The 20659-nt window shown below is 54.2% G+C and overlaps 1 protein-coding gene and 1 long non-coding RNA gene across 5 annotated transcripts; one reads left to right on the plus strand and one right to left on the minus strand.

The window, feature by feature from the left end:
* Nucleotides 1–685: 685 nt before the first annotated feature.
* MEAK7 (MTOR associated protein, eak-7 homolog) lies at nucleotides 686–15786 on the minus strand. 2 transcript variants are annotated; one of them, XM_073226102.1, is made up of 8 exons: nucleotides 15716–15786; nucleotides 11557–11733; nucleotides 9598–9828; nucleotides 9126–9270; nucleotides 6572–7000; nucleotides 4431–4549; nucleotides 2774–2953; nucleotides 686–2266 (listed from the first exon to the last, which is right to left on the minus strand). In XM_073226102.1, the coding sequence occupies exons 2-8, from the start codon at nucleotides 11707–11709 to the stop codon at nucleotides 2156–2158; spliced, it is 1368 nt and encodes a 455-aa protein (XP_073082203.1). In that variant the 5' UTR covers nucleotides 11710–11733; nucleotides 15716–15786; the 3' UTR covers nucleotides 686–2155. The 2 variants fall into 2 exon arrangements, with proteins under 2 accessions (XP_073082203.1, XP_073082202.1); XM_073226101.1 differs by having other exon boundaries at nucleotides 2720–2953.
* Nucleotides 15787–16179: 393 nt separating this feature from the next.
* LOC108386507 (uncharacterized) lies at nucleotides 16180–20383 on the plus strand. 3 transcript variants are annotated; one of them, XR_005054615.2, is made up of 3 exons: nucleotides 16186–16306; nucleotides 17288–17558; nucleotides 17983–20383. It is a non-coding gene; the product is annotated as an uncharacterized lncRNA (long non-coding RNA). The 3 variants fall into 3 exon arrangements; XR_012126715.1 differs by having other exon boundaries at nucleotides 16258–16306; nucleotides 17225–17558; XR_012126716.1 differs by lacking the exon at nucleotides 17288–17558 and having other exon boundaries at nucleotides 16180–16306; nucleotides 18075–20383.
* Nucleotides 20384–20659: the final 276 nt, after the last annotated feature.

The following is a 20659-nucleotide window of genomic DNA, read 5'->3' on the forward strand; positions in this document are numbered from 1 at the left end:
GCACCAAAAAAGAGTGAGGGACACACGGGTGTGCAAAACATGGGTTGGGTGTGCAATGAGGTACCTATGGTGGGAGACTGAACTGGTTGGATGACTGGGAAACCCGGGGAAGGAAGACAGCTGGAGAAGGGGCAGCACGAGGACTTAGCACTCAAGCGGTATTCTTCTGTACTTCAACCTTTTTCATTATGAACACATATGGCATTTTTTAAATTAAGAAAACATGATGGAAAATAAGTAACAATAGCCATGATGGCGCCATGGACCATACCTCTTCCTTCTAGCATCTTCTGGGGCCCTGATCAGCCTTCACTTACAGGGACACTGCTGGGCCTTCCATATTGAATTCTTATTTCCGTTTCATAGAACAAACTCTCCATGTGTTAAAACTAGCATTGTGTTTTCCCAGTCCCGGGAGAGGGAGGCTTGTCAGGCCCAGAGGCCCCGGCTGCGGCTGACACCCTACACAGGGTTCAGGTGCACAGCTGTCCCGCGCCCACTGCGAGGGCCGCGTCCCCCAGGTTACCAAGCGCCTGGGCCGGACACCCCCATTCCCCGTGTAAGTGTGCTGTCCTGGGACTCAGATCCCTATTTGCCGTCTGTATTCTCACTGGAACAAGCACAAGCAGAAAGTGCAGACAAAATCTGGCCTGACAGCCATGAACAGAGGCAGCAGTGACGGCGCTGAGGGTATGGAGATCGACAGACCTTTTATTGGTGAGGTATTTAATTGAACTTTAAAAAAAACTTCCATAACAAACTGAAGATTTGGGACTCAATTCGTTGGACTTACGGTGAGGATCTGAGGATCCTAATGTCCTGCATCTGCTGCATTCCCATCAGCTGGAAGATCACATAATGCACCTGAGAACTATTAAAAATGGGCTTTTTATAAGGAAAATCAGCCGTGACTCAGCTCTGAGTCCTGCCACCATCCCTCCGCCTGAGTGTGCACTTCTCTCTTGAAGGCTCATTTGCAAGGCCTTCTGCTCGGTCAGGGGCACTGCCAATGCAGTGTGATGAGTCTGCTGGTGGAAAATGCAGAAGCTGCAAAATGCAAACAGCCCGGTTTACTATGGCTTATAATCAGGGTGACTCAGCAATAAAGGCCACGTTTTTGTCCAATCCACAGAAGGTCCAAGTTTATAGCAAAAGATGAAAAGAGGAGGTATTATGTCTTAGAGACAAACCCACAGCTTCTCTGAGCAGGGGGTGCTCACAGTGTGTTAGCTCCTCAGGCCTGCTGGGAGGGCAGAGGGCAGCTCTGCTCAGAGGCCTGGCCCCTCTAAGCCAGCATTAGCATTTCAGGATCAGTGGACTTTGTTTAAAGTGAGTCCACACTGTGAGATGCCCATCACCCACTTTGGGCCAGGAGGGCCACAGTGACAGGGCGGTGCCAGGGTCAGGACCCCAGGCCAGTACTGTCAAGTTACCACTAATTTATGCAACGGGACATACTGGGGACCCAGAAGGTCCCCCACATTTAGATTTGTAGGTCTCCTGGCTTTCCCATTTTCTCATGGCACACATGCATTTAAAAACAGCTGAGAAACACAGATGTGGAACTTACTGTAAACATCTATCAAGGACCACACCACTGTGACCCGTCATCTCCAAAATATTTGGCTATTTCCCCATTAACACACTGTGCTTTTTATAAATGCAGGAGTTTCATGTCCTAGGAGGCTGTTCCCAACAAGATCAAGATTCACATCCAAAAGCCTCTGCCTTCACCAGTGAAAACGGGACATCCAGGCACGCTTTTACCTGGGACGGCCTGAGCAGGAGCCAAGGGACGGGCCTGGGACCCTGAGCGTGGAGCCCCTCCCAGGCAGGTGCTCAGATTCCCATCAAACGCTCACTCCAGCAGAGGTCTCAGTGTCTCAGTGGCTTCAGATTTCATGGATATGAAACAAAGTGCAGGGATCAAGTTGTAATCTGACACTCAACATTCTGGGAGATGCACCCACGAGTCAGTAGATGGCATCAGAGGGATTTTACCGCGTGCCCCAGTCAGCGCACCCAGGTGCGCCTGGACATGCCCAGCGCGGCTCTTGGTCAAACACACACAGGACGGGCAGAGGGTCCGCAGGCTGTGTGCTCCACCCAGGGGGGACTTGCTCCGGCTCAGGAAGGCCGGGGCGGGGGCGCCTCCTCACGCATCAGGGGCTTCCCGGAGCCCTTGGCTATGGCGACTCCGCCCACTGATTTCCAGCAGGGCCTGGGCCTCCGGGTCCGCGTCCAGAACACTCTTGTTGCTCTTGGCCTTGGGAAGGAAGGGAGGGGTGGGTGGGCTCAGCGGCAGGTGCAGGGAGACAAGGGTCACCCCGACAGCCAGGAACAAGCAGCGGCACCCTCATGGTTTCCAACTTGTGAGAACAGAATCAAGAACCTACTATTGCCACAAGGAAAACAAGGTGGGGCTCTGGCTCTCTCCCTGGGGTCCCCACACCCTGGGCCGCCATCGCTGGGAGGTGACGAGGGGCAGGGGGCCTAGGAATGACTCATGGCAGAACCAGGGAGCTAGAAGGAACCCCAGACGCCCCTCGTCTGGTGGACCGGTGGCCCCTAACCCGGTTCCCACCGGCACAGGGCCCACGTCCTGGGGCAGCTCACTCTACTAAACCTGTGCACCCCGACAGGACTCCCAGCTCTGCTGTGCCCTCACCAGCTCCCCGTGTCCAGCAACCGCTGCCAGAAACAAGTTTGAGCAAATGACCTGCAGAAGGAGGAGTAAGAGAGGGGAGGCCAGCAGGTGGCCCTCCCAGCTCACCAGCTGTGTCCCTGCAGCGTCCCCCACGGCCCACACCTCCATCTTCTGAAACTGGAAGTTCTCCGTGGCCGACAGCTGGGGGCTGTTGTATGTGGTGCACGTGGGCTTGGCCTTGCTGTGTCCCTTCCCGAAATCGGCATCAATCCACAGCCCAAAGTAACTGTGCTGCCCTCCCATGCCCTGTGGGGGGAGAGGTCAGCTCCTCAGCGCTGGCATCACACACCTCGGCCACAGTACAGCTGCGACAAGGGTGGGTGGCAAGCACAGGCATTTTCTCCCCACCCCCCTTACTGAGAAACAGACTGCGGCGATTCACACACCCATTACAAGTTACTAGAACAGTCCTGGAGGTGTCCAGACGCCACCCCGTGGCTTTCTCATGGGCTACGCTGGCTGGAAGCACAGTGATAACAGAGGACAAAAAGACACAGGCCATCGGGGCCAGAGACCCAAACCATTAAAATAAGGGGCGAGGCAACACAGAACTTAACCTGGAAGCCTGTGTTGGACTGTCCTTGTCCTAACCCTGACCAGACACTGGGCTGGGAGCCTCCAACTGCTGCTCAGGGTGGTGACTGGAGGACAGCAAACAGGAGGGAGGCAGACCCAGGGGCGACCCCCTGAGCCCCCACCTGCAACAGTGCAGCTCCGAGCCAGTGGCCAATGGGGACAGAACTGCTGCTCAGCTTCCCTGGGCACCTTCTCCAGATGCCACCTCCACTGCCTTCCCCAAAGGTGAGCAAGAGAGCAGAGCAGGAAAACGCAGCCTATGCTCAGGGTTCCTCCCGGCTATTCCTGGGGACCTGCTGGGGGCGGCTCCTCAGGCCAGAGCCCTCGCCCCTGTGGTCACCAAACTGCCCTTTCTGGGAGGTGCCAGAATCCTCAAGTGGCCCCGTGAGGGCTGCACAGCAAGCCTGCAAAGGCGTGCCAGGACCCGTCCATCCTAATAAGGTGGACCAGCCTTCCAGCCCTTGACAGTGCAAGCAGGGCCAGAACTTCCCAAAAGGCGCTTTGTGTTGAGCAGCAGAGAAAGGCAACAGCCGGGCGCTGGCGGGAGCCACATTTCCCACCCAAATGCAGCTGGCGGTCAGGTGTCCGTCGCCTGCCCCAGGCCCCCCGGCCCGTGCTGGGCCCTCAGCCTCACCCTCTCCCTCTCCTTTCTGTGGCTGAGTCCACAGGCTGGAACGCAGAGCAGATGGGGGGTGTAGTCACCCCATCACTGCCTGGGGAGCTGCCCGCCAACGAGTCCTGATGGGTCTGGGGAGCTCAGCTCTGGGTGTGTCCCCCCACCCCCCTGCTCACCTCCACATCATGCCAGGGTAGCAACACCTGGTGGCAGGTCTAAGCCAACACCCTCTCTAGCCACGGAGGCCACAGGCCAGCCATCTGATTGCCCGGAAAACTGGCCGAAGCTACCATTCACACACAAAGCTCTGACATCTCTGCAGAGGCCCACCCTTGCATGAGAAATTCTGTCCCCGCTGTCACTCTCCGAGGCACTGATGCCGCAGAATGAACTGACTTCGGCACGTTTGCATAATGAAATGCATACAGCTCCCCAACTTGCAGGGGACAGTGTCAGCCTGGCATATTGGGACAGATTGCACCACAGAACAGACGCCCGAGGGTGATGTCCCCTGCTCTGCCAGGTCCTTACCAGTCCGTTTGGGATGGTCTGCTGCCCATGGTTCAGGTACATGTAGTGGTCGTTGTAGCCCGTGCACGTGTACACAGCCATGCTGGGGGAGACCGAGAACAGGAAGCATCTGTCATCCCCTGGAAATGACCAGAGCAGAGAAGGGGGGCACCAACTTGAGTAGCACAAAGAGCAGGAAGCGCAAACAGGCCACTTCTCAGACAGCGAAGCTGCCACGTGGCTCTGCGGGAGCTCCCTGAGCCTGCTGCATGCCGGGACCCTGGCCGCCACCGCTCTGCAGGCGGCTCCCGGACCCGCAGAGGACAGGCCTGTGGCTGCCTGGGACCTGAGGATGAGCTGGGGCGCAGGGCCAGGTGACAGCGACAGCTAAAATGGACTGTGGCATCTGCTTGCTGGGGATGCCCTCTGGCCCTCGCCAAGGCACAGAGCTGCCCACCACTGGCAGGCCGGGGGCTCCAAGCCGGGAAGAGTGGCCCCTTTAACTAAGAGCAAGGTGGTCAGAGAGCACCTAGGACTTGACATGGCACCGGCACAACCTAAAGAAGGCACAGCCCAAAGGGGCAGGAAGCCTGCAGGTGCTCTGCTGCCCTCAGGACCAGCTGCTCAGGTGGGGCCACCCAGTGAGGGACTGTCAGCCGCAGGCCACCAGGAGAAGGTCCTGGTCAACGCAGGACACCCCAGACCCCGTAGGTCTGAGCATGCCTCCCTCCTTCCCTGATTCACCGCAAGGACCATCAGCCCTGGGACAGTAGGAGAACGTGGCCCAGAGGCCGTGGCCCATACTGACGGCGTGAAGGGCACCTGATACCAAACAAGCCGTGGGAGCTGACACGGACGCATCTGCGTCCTCTGGGGGTTGGGCGGTGCGCTGGGTGGGAGGGGTTACGGGAAGCCGACTGGGAGTGAAGGTGGGGGAGCGGGTGGAAACGGGCGTCTGCGGCCGTGCGGTCCAGCAGCTTCTGGAGGCCACGCACTACGCTGCAGGGTCGGGAAGGCCGTCCGAGATGGGGAGGGCTGGGTGAGAGCCGCTAAGGAACAGGGGCCCATGTGGCGCCCACCGCAGGGTTTGTGAGCGCTGGGGTGGGGCAGAAGGGAGCCGAGCCCGGAGAGGTCACTTGGAGCCAGACGACAGGGCGCTACTACCAGGCCTGAGACTCAGACTTGCTTCCGCAGGCTCAGGCAGCCCCAGGCTGGGGCAGTTTCAGACACAGTGGACCTGTTGCCCCCATGAGGGGCATATGCTTCACTTTGCTTGGCAATTCTAAGACTGCCTTTGCCCCAGCGTCTGTGGGTCCCGGATGCTAAGTGAGGTGACGGAGCCACCACGGGTAGCCATCAGCTGCAATGGACCCCATTCTAGGGCTCCTGGGTCTGTGTGCTGTTGGGGCAAGGCCACGGGCGGCAAGGTCACCCTAGGAGGCAGGGCAGGTTCCCCAGGAGTCATCCTCGTCTGCTGCCAAAACAGTCAAGCCAGCAGAGGGCTCCTCTCTCTCTCTCACGTACGATACTCGAGGACCCGCAGCCAAGACCCCCATCGCACGCCTCGTACAGCTGCTCTCCCACACGGCGCCACATCACGTGGCTCTGGGAACCCAGGCCCAGGGCAAGGAGGCCGCTCACCCAGGACCAGCGCCAGGCTCAGAGGCTGCCAGCTCAGCCCAAAGCCGCGGGCTTTCAACTGCACCACAGAAAATGTGAGCAAAAATGAGGTGACTCCGTGGTCGTGATGTCACTTCAAGTCTCAAATGCCCGATCTGGTTTCCAGGACAAATTGCCAGACGCTCTCAAACGTCACCTGAGTCTGCGATGCAAGGCTGCCCCCTCCTGGAATTCCCTCCTCATTTCAGAGCAGAACGAATTTAAGTTCAAAAACAGTAATTTCCATTCCTCTTCAAGAAGAGTGAGTCTGCTTGTTACTAAACATTGAAACCCAGCAGAGCTAACCTGGAATTGATAGCAAAGGAGCTGGAAAAAGTGGAAGTTTATTGTAATGATTTTCAGGTTTTCTTCCCAGATCCTAGAGCAGAGCCTCCAACCATGCCTGGAGCAGGTGGAACAAGGCTTCTGGGCACCCACACACCCTGTCCTGCTCAGAGGCCTCCAGGCAGCAAGAAGCAGGGCTACTACCTGGGGGTTGTTACCTTGAAACTGAGGCTTGACCTCCCAGGAGCAGGAAGCGAACCCACCAAACACGTGGCCGTCATGGTCCTCAAGGAGCACCACGCAGGGCCCCTGCTGGGTGATGTGCCCACAGAGCTGGGCAAAGCTGTGCCCATGGAGCTCAGACGAGAACAGCAGACGCCAGCCGTGCTGCAGCATCCTGGGCAGGTGGGAGTTGATGTAGATGACCGACAGGACGTCCAGGACGCTCTCAAACTCCCCGCCCTGGTCGACTTGACGCTCAGGGACCAGGGTGGCCAGACTGAGGGGCGGGTGCAGCAGGAGAAAGCCCCTGTGGATGACCACGCTCAGGAAGGCGGCCACATGGGGGGCCCTGAACACCCAGTCCTCGATCACGGTGTGGCCACAGTCACAGTCCAGCCGCTGAGGCCCCAGGAGCTTCTCGCCGTCTAGGGCAGGAGAAAACGGTGCAACCACATCACCTTATACTTACTACCTAACCTGCCCCACCATGGGGGAGCCCATGTGGCTTCTGAGCACTTGACTGGTGGCCCGTCTGAATTGAGAGGTGAGGTAAGTGTAAAATGCCCACCTGATTTCAGACTCGATTATGAAAAAAAAAGTAAAATATCTCAATCATTTTCTATATTAATTCCCAATGTTAAATTATGTTTGGACATTAAAATTGATCGCACTTGTTCCTTTTTACTACTTTAATGTGGCTACTAGAATATTCAGAATCTCATGCATGGCTTGCATTGGTGCCTGTCATATTTTCATTGGACAACACAGATCGAAACAATTCATGTCAACCCTCTTGACTTTTATCTCCCTCTAAGCTGCATGTCAGAGGCCCAGGGGACAGCCCTTCCCTGACCCCAGGCCCAGCCCTGGACGCCTCAGCAGCTGCTCCTGAGAGAGGCTGCCAAGGGCTTCAGCCCCAGCAAAGCCACCTGGAGAGAACTTAGACGTGCGTTATTCTCCAGGCAAGTCAAGTAGTGGCGGGCGACTTACTGGGCGCCCCACCAGTTCATCTGGGAAGAATGACTTTCATTGACTATGAGTTATGCTTGTTTCCAAGCCATGTCTACAGCTTGTTTTCTATCTTACCTACTAAGAATGGAAGTGATATGGTGGAAATATCAGAAGACAGACTGCTGATATTTTATACATAAACATATATATATATATAATGACGTGTTATGTTATTTTTCTTTCCAAGCTCCAAATACATCAGTTAGATTAATGTTTGAAATACCTATTTTCAAACTTGATTTAAAAATCCAGCTGAATATGTGAAGGGGTATGTGGGGGGTACTTGGTGAAGGGGGGAGCCTAGTAAACATAATGTCCTTCATGTAATTATAGATTAATGATACCAAAATTTAAAAAAAAATTTTTTAATCCAGCTGTATAATAAAACAGTAACACTTCTACAGAACAAATCTACTTGGCAAAGAGATTCGCCACAAGGTGTTTTTAAATCCCAAGTAAATTTTAAAATGTGTCTCTCTTCCAACATTTTTCTCTAGTGCACTTGGAACATTGTCCAGAATAGACCATCTGTTAGGCCACAAAACATGCCGAAACAAATTTAAAATGATTGAAATTATACAAAGTTATGTTTCACTTGTTCCTTTTTACTACTTTAATGTGGCTACTAGAATATTCAGAATCTCAACCACAATGGAATAGAATTCAACCACAACGGAATAGAATTACAACGATAGAGATTTGGGAAATACACAAATTCACAGAAATTAAATGACACATATCTAAATAACCAATAGACCAAAGAATAAATTATAAGAGAAGTTAGAAAATTATATAGAAAATTATAAGAGAAGTTAGAAAACTGAGATGAATAAGAACAAAAACATAACATACCAAAACTTACAGGGTTCAGTTAAAACAGTGCTTAGAGGGAAATGTATAGCCATAAATGGATATATGACAAAAGACGAGAGATCTCAAATAAATAACCTAAATTTCTACCTTAAGAAACTAGGAAAAGACCAAAATGAGCAGAAGGAAGGAAGGAAGACTTAGACATCACCTTATATTTACTTCAAGGGAAATGAAGTAGAGATAAATGATAGGAAATCAACATAATCAAAAAGGTGGCTTTTTGAAAATACACATACCCACACACACACACACACCAATAAACCTTTAGCTAGACTGACCTAGAACAAAAGAGAGTCTCTCAAAGGACTGAAGTCAGAAATTAAAGTGGGGACACCACTATTGATCTTGTAGAACAAGGATTATAAGAAAATACTGTAAACAACTATGGTATTTAATTTCTACATGTTTGTGAAATTTCCCAAATTGCCCTGTTATTGATTTGTAATTTCATTTCATGGGGGTTGAACATACTTTATATGATTTTCAATCCTTTTAAATTTACTGAGGCGTGTTTTATGGCCAACCAATAAGATAAGCCAAAACGAAGTTGGGGGACTCACACTTCCTGATTTCAAAACTTTACTACAAGGCTGCAATAATCGGGACAGCCTGGTGCCACTCTATGCTGCCAGGGCCTAGGTGGGTGGGCGCATACAGGGCACTTGCCTTGGAGCTTCATCTCGGAGAAGAGGTGGGCGGCCAGCACCTGCACGCTGGTGGGGGAGCCTGGGGCTTTCTTCTGGGTCCAGCCTCTCAGCTCCTGCCTGTAGTTTAGCACATGCACCACAGAACCAACCAGATCCTCTGTAAACTGGAAAACCGCGGTTTTATCACTAGGAACATTTCCACCATGACCTATGCCCTGCATTGTATCAACATTCTCTCTAGTGCCAACAGTGGTGGACCGCAATGCGGGCGAGATCGTGTAGTGCAGGCGGTCTTTATTCTAGTGGTACCCTTGGCGGGTCCGGTTCTGCCAAGGCCTTTTTCCAGGGGGTTCTGACCCCAACCAGCTATGTGGCCCAGGGCCCCCCGAAGGTGGACTCTCCACCATGCCTCCGCCAGCGGCTTGCCATCCTAAAGCCCCACCTGGCGACGCCGAGCCCGCCTGGGATGGTGGCCAGGGCCCCGCCTCTACCTTGGACACTTCTCTAGCCTTCACAGGACCTTCCGCGGCAGAAATCATCCTCAGGACCATGAGGCTCTTCTCCTCAGAGCTTCCTTTCAGCAGGTGAGACAAGGACACTGTGAACTGCACCCGGGAGACACCCTCGCCGGGCCCCTTTGCCCGCCCAGGCGGGTCGGCCCTCCGCATGCCATCATACAGTCTGCCGACCATCTCTGGTGGCAGAGCGTCCCCAACGTGGCTCTGTTGGGGACAAGTGGGAGAAAAGGCAGGACAGAGTGTGAGTTAAAAGCACGAGGACCCCAGGAAATAACGAGGAGACCCAGACCACCTGCAGCAACCCCAGGACACTCCCCCGGCTCTCAACCTTCCTAAGCCCCCACACGCACCATCTCGCCCCCACTAGGCCATCACATCACCCAGGACGCATGCCTGACGTGTCCTGGCTTGTGGCTCACCTTGGCCATCAGACTCTTCCATAATCTGTTCCATCCTGCCCTCCAAACTCTGCAGTCTCCCCAGATTGGCCACGTCATTCCTGCCTCTGGCCATCGTCTGCTCTTCACTCTGCTTACAACATCTGTCTAGCCTCTGACACCCGCCATTGGCATGTCTGTGTTTATTAACACCTGGAACAGATGTCTGGATAGCTAATCTGGTCCCCTCTGTATTAGTGACTTCCAAATATATTGCAAATCTATTAGCTAGCTTTCACTTCTTACCCAAGTTCTTTGTGCTCAATAAGCGTTTAACATTTTTATTTAAATGTGAAATCAAATTCTTAATTAATGCCTTGCCAATAGCACTCTGTAAACATTCTTTTCCTCTTTCACTCTAACATCAAATCTGGTTTGGTGCAGGGATTATAAATAAATGGCGAGAGAGCACAAATCACCAGCGAAATCAGGACGCTCCCTCAGAGCAGGAACTGAAAGCTGGGCTGTCCTTTAACAAGTCACCATGCGCGTGCTGTGTGTGACATCTCTCTTCTGCGGTTCTGGTAAAGAGACGCCGCCCTCGCTACTCAACACGAGTACCCCTCCCTCTGTTGGCACCTTTAAAGTTTTAACGGCAAAGCAACTTGCAATTCTTTCCCAAAGGAAACTTCATTCAGTCGCCATGGTTTCCTGATTAACCTTTAATCCCATTTATCTTGATATTCACCCGTGAGTGCGGCCACCCACTCTGCATCCAGGACGCTACTTGGTATCTGGTCTGTCTGTTCCAGCTTCGTGGACGCTTTCGGTCTAAGCGGGGCACGCACACCACCACTGTGACTGGGAAACCTCCCTGGCCAGTGTCCTCATCTGTAAAGTGAGCCCCAGGGCCCCCACCAGCTCCCACTCCCCATGTTCTAAGAGAACTAGAAGGCGGCCATGTGCCTCCACACGCTGCAGCCGTGCCTGGTGCCCCAGAGGATGGGCGGCTTCCCCTCTTTGCCACGGTCTTGCCTCAGTCTGGGCACTCAAACACACAGCTAGGAGCCCAGGGAATGGGACAAAAAGATGGGGAAATGGGCAGTTTCCTTTCTGGTGAACCTTGAATTTGAAAAGTCACTATCTTGTTAGGAGCGACGTAACATTCCTAGGACATCGAACACCCACGGATTTACCTAAAGATAAAGGCATCCTTCTAACTGTGATGACTGGGCCCGCAAGCCCCACAAGGCTGTCTGTCACCCACCCTGGATGGGAACCAGGAGACGCAGCTCCAGAGATGGGAGGCAGGGCTGGCCCCTTCGGTTGGCCTCAAGTCAGAAATGTCCCCAGAACCTCACACTCCAAAGGCAGAGGAGCAGCTGCGGCGAGATCACTGGCCGCAAAGCTGAAAACCCACCCACCACCTGGCCCCTCACAGGTCCTGTTCCCATACATAGGCCTTACAAAAACGGAGAGCCAGCTTTGGCCTGAGAGCCACAGTTGGCAGACCTCTGCAGACCCCAGACTGAACACGCACTGCTGTTCCCCTTGCCTTTAGTGCCTCCAGAGAGAAGGAGCCGGGCGACGTATTGGAGCCGTGCTGTTCTGATGACAGAGCATCGAACAATCTATTGATCTCCGCCTGCTCCTCAGGAAGAAACTGTGAACAAAATTCCTGCCCCGCGTGGCTTTTGCTATTCCCCATCTTTCCTTAGTCCGGCAGAATTCTCTGCAGAAGCAAAAGGTATCAAGTTAGAGGGAGAAGGCAAAATGTGATGTCATAGAAAATAAATGTTGATAATTATACGGTCAAATTAATAGATATTATTAATTTAGCTGCAAAATGTAGCTGAAACACATCAGAGCTACCTAATGTTATTTCCATGTGGTAGAAATGCCTACTTGATACAAATACACTGGGAACATCCAACCCTGATTCCCACGATCCCCCAAAGCCTCCCCATCGTGGCCAAATGACAGTCTGGGTTTCTTTATTTGAAAACACAGTGCCCAAGCTCATGTAACTAAAAGGTAGAAAAATTAGTATTTTAATCCAAATACTCATTTTTTTCAAACCTGAGTTGAAAAAAAATCTGCAAGGCTGGACCATCACATGTATCTGAATAAAATCAAAGCCTTGAAGATACGATGGCCAAGTGCACACGCCGGTGGGCGGGTTTCCCTTTGGCGTCCTGGCTCCACCCCCTCCAGCCGTGTCACGCCAGGCAAGCTCCTGTAACTCTGTCCCTGGAGGTCCTCATTTGCAAAGTGGGAATAATCACAGCCCTACCTCAGAAGCTGCTGTTGCAATTAGACCAGTCAGCCAAAGCAAAGGGCTGAGAACACGAGTGTGGTCCGTTCTGGGCATCAGACACAAGTCCCTCTGGGCAGTTCCTTCCTGCCCCCTGTCGACCTCTGCACGCCCTCCACCCTGCTCAGCCTTAGACCTGGCTGGTGCCTTAACTGAAATGGAGTATAAGGCTCTCCTCTCACACTGCTCGTGCCCTCACCGTCCCCTGGTTCATGCCTGATTTGCCCACTAAAATCTGAAAGTCACAGGAGACTGCTCCTCGGCCACATGCCTGGCACCTGCCAGCCTAGTGCATGTGGGCATGGGACGTGCCTGCCCAATGGCTGTGTCGTTCCTTGCTGGCCTCTCAGGGGAACAGGCCCATTCTTCCACCACTTTATGGGCCCCCATGTGCAAATTCCAGGAGGCTGGCCTGGGTCCCTTGCAACTCACTCCCAGACCCCCATGGTACTCGGGCCCCACGGGTCAGTGTCACGCACTTTTCCATCCACAGCCGGTGCCAGGCCCAATGACAGGCTGCAGGGTGTGCTCTACCCTGAATCCGGGCCCGGGCCATGGCAGGGACTGCACACGTCCTATTTGGTTGGCTGAGCCTCCCTGCCTGGAGAAGAAAACAAGCCCAGAGGCCACGGGAAAGCCAATCATGAGGGTGGGAACTCAAGTCAGTGTCACCTCCGGCCTCTCTTTAAGGGCAATGCCACTTCAATGCAGTGCTTCAAACTCCCAAAATCCTGAGAAGGCTTCCACCCTGCTCACAACCAAAGAACCACTCTACCACAGGGATGCCAGTCTCTTTAAGGGGGACTTCTGGGGCTAAAAGGCTGCCAACACTTACATGACCCTCTTCAGAAGTTTCTAGATGGTCCACTATTGAGGAATCAGTGTACCCAGGGGTTGTGCCCCTAAGAGGCCCTGGGTCCCACCTCCTCCAAGACACCACCTGTTCCTTCAGTAACTAACACAGCATCTCCTGGGCCAGGCCCCGTCAGAGGGCAGGTGGAGGCCCTAGCTGCAGGAGCACCCCATCCAATGGGGACAGACAGACATGTGCCACGAGGGTATGTGGGGATGGGGCTGAGGGGGACACAGGAGTCAGCACGCCCACAGGTGGCTTACCCAGGAAGTAGGCACAGTGCACACCACGATGTGGGGTGTAGACTGAGATCAAGGAGAGGTCCAGGACAGGCACCACAATGGGCCACAGAGCAAGGGGAGCCCCCTCTGCCTCACCCAGCTCCCCAAACCTCCTCCTCCACCCCACTAAAAACAGGCTGCCGCACTGTTGTCTGAAAACAGAGCTGTGCAGAGCAGCCTGGCCAGACCTCCCAGGGCCCCAGCGCTGTGAGAAAGGAACATGGAGAACAGGAGCGCACACGTGCACAAAGGCGCAGATGTCAGCATGGGGGCAGGTATAGGGCAGCACCAGCAGCGCACACCAGCAAAGGCCCAGAAGCAGGGCACGCAGGCAACACGGGCTTTGAGTTGGAGGGAGAGGGTGTGTGGCAGCCGCAGGCAGGAGCCGCAGGCCTGAAGTCTGCAAGGAAGTCAGGCAGCCTCTGAGAATGCACTCCGGCCCCACCAGGACACGCACAACAGCTCCAAGAACAACCCCACTTCCGTGTAAAGAGCCCCTGCAAGGCAGGCTGAAGTCATGACGATAATACAAAGTGTCCCCAGGTTCATCCATCCTAGCCTGGGTTGTTTCAATAATGCCAGAACTCTCTTTCATCAACTTTGGGGAGGAAATGAAGGCTTTTGATGCATTCTTACTGCTTCTCAAATCCCAGCTCCCCAACTTCCTTTCAGTCCCTGGCAATAGTTTTCTCATGGGACAGTTCTGCATATACCACCCTCTGGGGAACACCATTTTTCTACCAAGTTACTCATAAAACCACCTCACTGGCCTGAGCCATCTGTAGGTGTGTATCCAGTTCTCTTCCAGGAGGACACACATCAGTTTTAAGATCCCTTACACCAGCCCTTCTCCACTGGGGGCAGTTTTGTCCCCCAGGAGATATTTGTTGTTTGGTTATAAACCTGGGAGACGGGTGCTGTTGGCATCCAGTGGTTAGAAAGCAGGGGTGTTGCTAAATACAATGCACAGGACAGCCATTCCTGCCCACCCAACAAAGAATGACCTGGCCCCAAATGGCAGTAAAGCTGAGAGAGAGAAACTGGCTTCCAAGGATGTGGGGTGGTGGGCAGGGCGGAGGGTCCGCACTCAAGTGTGCTGATATCTAAAGCACCCCTCTCAGTGCTGAGGCCCCAGTTCTGAAGTTATGTTGTAAGCAAGGATGGGCAGTTCTGAGCTCAAGTTCTGACCCTGGTTGGTTTTATGACTGTGGGCAAGTTACTAAGCCTTTCAAATCTTAGTAAAATGGGGCAAGTGCGACCAGTCGTATAATGAGGTGGAAAGGATTAAATGAGGTACCACACTGCATTTAATTCTGCTTTCCGGAGGCCAGAGATGGAGACAGATGGGCAAAGACAGTGGAAGGTTGAGTTCTTGCCTTGGAACAGGGGAAACAGCCCAGCCTGGAAGGCAGGACTCCCTCCGTGCTGGGAGGGCGCCAGGGTCCATTTCCCTGCAGAATGTAAAGCTATCCAAGGACAAGCCTAGTCGGCATCCCCACAGAGCCTCGTCACCCTCGCCTACTTCCAATACCTATCTTCAAGAGACCCCCTACCTCTAACGGGCCACTGTCCTGGGAGCAGTACCCGGCCCTCAGCACTCCCTTCCCTTCCAGGTAAGTCTCCCCCTGCCTCACCTGGACAGACTGACTTCCAGCCCCGGTCCCATTCCACAACCAGCAGCCTCTGCAAAGGGTCAGCTCCAGCCTGGACCTGCCTTCAGGCTGCTCGCAGTCCCTGCCTCCCTTGCTAATTTGCAGGGGTGCTGGCCTGGGAACGTTTTCTTTCCCCCCATCTGCCCTGACTCCGGAGGGATAAGCCTAGCACGCTGGTCAGTACGCAAGGGGAAAGCCCCCACACACCTGCTCCAGTGTAACCCCGACGCCTCTTCCCGCAGACTCCTGCCCCGTCTACTCCAGCTCCACGGCCCTCCCCTCTGGACAGCTGGCCTTCGCTCTGGGGCCTCGGAGACCCCGGGGTGAACACCGGCCGGGACCCTCTGATCGTGACCACACGGAAGGGGAACGTGCAGGGTGATTTTGCGCTCTGCCTGACCACACGGGGACACCCTCCCTCCCTCACAGCTGTCCCCCCACCTCCTCGACTCCCCCAGCCCCGGGCCGGAGGTGTGGGCAGCCAGAGAGGGGCAGGGCCCGGGCCCACTAGGGACATCATCGTCCCAACCCGAGCCGAGCTGCTCCCTCCAGGCCATCAGGCCGGCGACCCCCGCGCTCAGCTTAACCCTCCCTGGCCCCAGCAACTGTCCTACCTGCCTTTCCGGTCTAGCGCCTGGATTTTTCCCGGGAACAGCCCGCCCCGTTGCCAGGTGACGGCTCTGACGGGCGGATTATGCTCCAATCACAGAAGAGGAAGCCGAGGGGCGGAGCCCTAGGGAGAAGTCAACCAATAGCAGTGCACTTCGTGAGAAGGGGCTGGCGCTGGCGGGCGGGGGCGCGGACCGAGCCTACGGAAGCATCTCCGGGAAGGCTGGGCTCCCGCAGGCCCAGCTGGGGAGAGCTGAGAGCTGGGGCTGGCGGCGGGTCTGGGGAAAAGGCTGCTGATTCGGGGGTAAGAGCCAGGGAGGGGCACTGGGACAGAGCGGGGTGTGGCCTGGGTGGGGAGGAGCGGCGCGGGTGTGGCTGGGAGAGAGGAGGCTGGGCCCCAGTGAGGCTCGGGGAGGGAAGGGGCACGTGAGCCCGCCCCGCACCTTCCCCCTCTGAGGCCTCTGCAGATCGGGACCCGGGCAGCTCTCCTCCGACCCCACCCCTCACCTTCCCGGTAACCAGGTCTCCGCCCACATTCTCTGACCACAGCCCTTCCCAGTAGCATTTCAAGGTGCCTAAGTCCCCCTCCAGTCTCGGTAAGTAAACCCCCCTGACCCCACACCCTTCTCCAGCCGGTACCCACCCTCCCCTACCCCCGTCCCTCCGAAATGTTTCAAGACTTTCCCAAACTACTGAAACCTACCACTAATTCCAAGGGGCACTTTCAGCCCTTGGCTGTGGGGCTCGCAGCTGGCACCCCGCCGGCACCCCGCTTACCCCTGCAAGCTCACCCTCCGGGTTTTCAGGTCGCCCCTTCTGGCTTTTCCCTCTCTCCCAGGCGGTCTTCACTGGGGCTCTGCTCTCCCGGAGGCCCTCCTGCTGTCCCCCGTGGCCCTCTCTTTCACTCCTCCAAGTCTCCCTGAGATGACAGCCTTCCTTGGGAATTCATCCCCCACCTGGCTGCTGCGCTGACCCCACACCTGCCCGCCCAGCTGGTCTAGCTTGCACTCTGCCCCTTGCTTATGGGGCGTCCTCACAAGGCTGCACCTCAAGCTCAGCCCAGCTGACCCCAAACAGCCTCTTCCCTCCAGAACTATTTACCTCCTCCCTCCGCGCATCACCCCCTTCCGGGCCTGAGTCGGGCGCCTGGAGGCCTCTGGGTGCCTCCTCCTCTCTCTGCGTGCTCAGTTATACTAAATCTGCTTAGCCTCCAAGACATAGCCTACATCCACCCACTTCCCTGCATGTCCCCAGGGACCCCTGGTCCAGGCTGGACCACACACCAGAGCCAATAAAACACTGAATGTCCCCTAAACTGAGTGATAGTACCACACTCACCAGGCCAGAATGACAGTCACAGATAAAACCAGCTGCTGGATTTTACTGCTGCTAAAGCTCACAAGGAACAGTATTTCTCAAGGACACCCAGCTACAGCTATAATGTGCCACAACTTATCACTCTTTTGAGTAATAACTGTTTTACTTAAGAAGGACTTTACACTTTAAAACCCTAGATTAGGAGAAACTTTGCTGTTTGAAATTCTATCAGTAAGAATGAAACTTCCCACTCGCACCAGGAGAAAGTAAGTCAGCGTCGGCAGAGAAGAGCCTGGGTGTCCAAGCCAGGTGCAGAGCTCCAGGTGTGCGTCTGGACACGACATGCCACGACGGTCTTAACTCTGTGGTTCCCAAGAAAGACAGGAGCCAGGTCCACTTTGCAGCCTAGACCTGGTGTTGGACGTGCATGGTCCCGCTTGGCTCTGAGCATGTCAAAACACTGCTCCTTTTAAATTCCACCCCAACCCCACCTTCCACACAATCCGAGGAAGTGCCCTCTTTCCCTATCAGGTGAGCTGCCCAGCATCCTGGTGCTACAGGGTGGCAAACCTGATGTGTCAGACTGCAGGCTGGCCCGATGGTCAGGCTGGTGGGGCTAGGACAACTGTGAGGTCCAACAGGACAACAGTGGTGCTTGTCCCCTGGTTTGCAGGTATGCAGAGGGCACCTGCTACGTGCAGACGGAGGCACCGCAGCAGGGGGTTCAGAGTCCCCTGTGCTTCGGCATCAGCCCCCCAGTGGAATGAGTGGGGCAGTGCCGATTACACTAAAGGGAGGGGATGGGGCTGTGGATGAGGGATTTGGGAAAGATAAAGGAAAAAGAGAATGAGGGCAGCGAGAGACTCTAGTGGGGACATAGGTGGGATGTCAGCGGGGATTTCTAGGCGTAAAAAGAACCCAAAGGCCCTCTGAACACTTTCCCCTCTCATGCCAGGGGTTGCTGCCTTTCCAAGCTCTTCCTGCCCACCCGTCCCTACCCTCCCTGCCAAGCAGATGCTTTCTGGCCATTTTTTCCACCTGGAACAGGGAGAAGCGCGCCCCCTCCTGGCCTCCCAGCTGAGGGCCGCACCTGGCTGCTGCCATCTCCAAGGCCCTGGCCCCGCAGGAGGAGCCTGTGAGCGCCCAGGCTGCTGCGCCAGGAGAAGCCGTTCTAAGAGAGCCAAGTGCCCCAGAGCCTAGCCAAGCCCACCCTCCTGTGGGTCAATGACAGTGCCTAACCCAGCTCTCAGCTCATTCGGGTTCGGTTCCTGTCGCCTGCAGCCAGGAGCCAAGGGACCAGATCCAGCCCCCTGTACTTCTCGGGCACACGTATGTGCTGGCTCCCGGTCAGAAAAGCTTTTCATGGGATCAGTGCTGTTTTAATCCCGATAGCCAGGGCACCCCATCTGCCCCCCATGCCTGCTCCCGGGAGGGCCGCTGCCGCCCCCTGCCTCGAAACGGCTCAGTAACCTCCGAGGCCAGGGCTGCTCTTTATCATCGTGAGCCTGCAATTCTAAGCGACACCAAGGATGTAATGCCCCCTGAGAAAGCAGTCTATCAGCCTAGGCATTAAACCTAGGGGTTGCAGATTTTTCTGGGGAAGGCCAGATCGTAAATATTTCATATTTTTCTCTCCATAAGGTCTCTGTTACAGCTACTCAACTCTGCTGTCCTAGAACAAAAGCAGCACAGACAATATATAAACAGTTGAACCTGGTTGCCTTCCCCAATGACTTTATTGATGGACACTCTTTTGAATTTCACATAATTTTCACGTCAGGAAATACTCTTCTTGTGATTTTTACCCTCCAACCATTAAAAATGTGAAAAATTATTTTTAGCTCATTGGCTCTTCAAAATCAGGCAGCCGGCCGGATTTGGCTTGCAAGACAAGGTTTGCTGACCCCTTTCTTAAGTTACTGTGGTTACTGTGTTTTAACTCACATTTATGTGAGCTTCAGATTTGTGGATTTCTGTTACATAACCCTTAAAAACTGGGTTTATTTGGAGAGCTCCCAGTTACAGATCTGGCTCCCAGCACACATGGCCTCGGCTACAGGCATTGAACTCAAGAGTAAGTTTGGAGACTCCAGAATCTCCCAAGTTCACTGAGGTTTTGGTGTGGGTCTCCAGACACTCCTGTAGGACATATTCCTCCACTAAAAGGGCAGATGCAAAATAAAGATCAGAAACACAATGATTATAAAGATCAAGAAACAGCCCTTGGGCTACTTTGATGCTGCCCATTCTACAGGACTACTGGAGTTTGGTGGCTAAAAATTCTCAACTACAGAGCAACCTAAGAGCCCTTCAGATGAATCCCAAAGACACGAACAGTTCTCCAGTTTCTGGAATGTGCTGTGTAATGAAATTTGTAGAATCTCTGTCAAGCAATCACGGTCAACATCAACAGTTATAAATTGCACTGTAGCATGGCCCCCTCTGTGACTGTTGATGAGAAGGCCCTCTCCCAAGCTGGCCACCTCTTCTGCCACTCCACAGCTCATCAGGACCCACAAATGCAGCTCATTCATTCTACCAAGTGGGCCTGTGGGGTGAACCCACAGCCATCTGGTGCCACCACGTTCCAGCTTTCTCTTGGGAGCTGCCACCCACTCATTAATCAAAACACTAATCCCAAACACTGCACAGGATTTACTTATACTTAAAAGAAATTATTCATTGTTTATCTGAAATACAAATTTGACTGGACATACTGGTTTATCTGGCAGCCCTAACCAAAAACAGCAGCTTGAGGGGAGAAGGAGGCAAGGGGGAGAAACACCACTCCCCTCCGATATCCGCAGCAGGCCCCCAAGGGGACAGCAGAGGATTTAACATTAATCAAGGCCCAGACTTTATTAGCTGGGACTGGATAGTTCTAATTAAGGAGTTGACCACTTTCAATCTCAAGTGACCCCAGGACCTAATTTCCTAAGAATGGAGAGGAAAAAGTCATGGGAAGGTCTGGGTTTTCCATCCACGGATACTGAAGGTTCATGGAAGAGCAGGAAATAAAGCTGATGTCATGAAGGCGCCACAAGGTGCCTTGGGCCCGTGACAACAGGATAGGTGAGCTCAGTCTCCAGCCCCAAGCAGAGGTGCAGGGATGTCGGCTGCCCTGAGGAATCCTTGCTGGCCTGGCGAATTTCCCCAACGGGATCAGGAGCCACTGTGGGGCCAGATGTTGGCGTCTCCATCCCCCACGCCACGGTCTGCCCTGTCACTGGTGTTCTGGTTCATTTCTGCAGGCTCGTCACAGCCCATGCAGGCCTGTTCCCACAAGGGGGAGCTCATGACTCCCGCCAGATGCGTTGCCGCGGTCGTGGTTTTTAAAATAAAAATATCAGAGTGGTTTCAGGTTTCCAAGATTGTTGAGAATATGATATCCCCTCACCCCGTTTCCCTATGACCAGCACCTTATTAGCACAGCACATTTGTCGCCACCAATGAACCAGTATGACCCCTCGTTGCATTCGGTGGTCATGTCGCCTCTGTGAGTTTCTCAGACCCTCAGGTTTTGATGGCCCGGATGGTGTTGAGGCCGGCTGGCCAGCTGTTTTGCAGCATGTCCCTCTGCTGGGATCTGACGTTTTCCTCATGATTGGACTGGGGTTGTGGATTCGGGGAGG

Source organism: Manis javanica, chromosome 17 (assembly GCF_040802235.1).
Source record: "Manis javanica isolate MJ-LG chromosome 17, MJ_LKY, whole genome shotgun sequence".
NCBI classification, from domain to species: Eukaryota; Metazoa; Chordata; class Mammalia; order Pholidota; family Manidae; genus Manis; species Manis javanica.

Bases quoted from the DNA above. Each gene is read 5' to 3' on its own strand.
- MEAK7 (XM_073226101.1), bottom strand. From the start codon at position 11,709: ATGGGGAATAGCAAAAGCCACGCGGGGCAGGAATTTTGTTCACAGTTT. The intron at 9,829-11,556 runs GCAAGGGGAACA...TGTCCCCAACAG, and splicing joins TCTCTCTGGAGGCACTAAAG to AGCCACGTTGGGGACGCTCT. The intron at 9,271-9,597 runs GTAGAGGCGGGG...GCGGTTTTCCAG, and splicing joins AGGCTAGAGAAGTGTCCAAG to TTTACAGAGGATCTGGTTGG.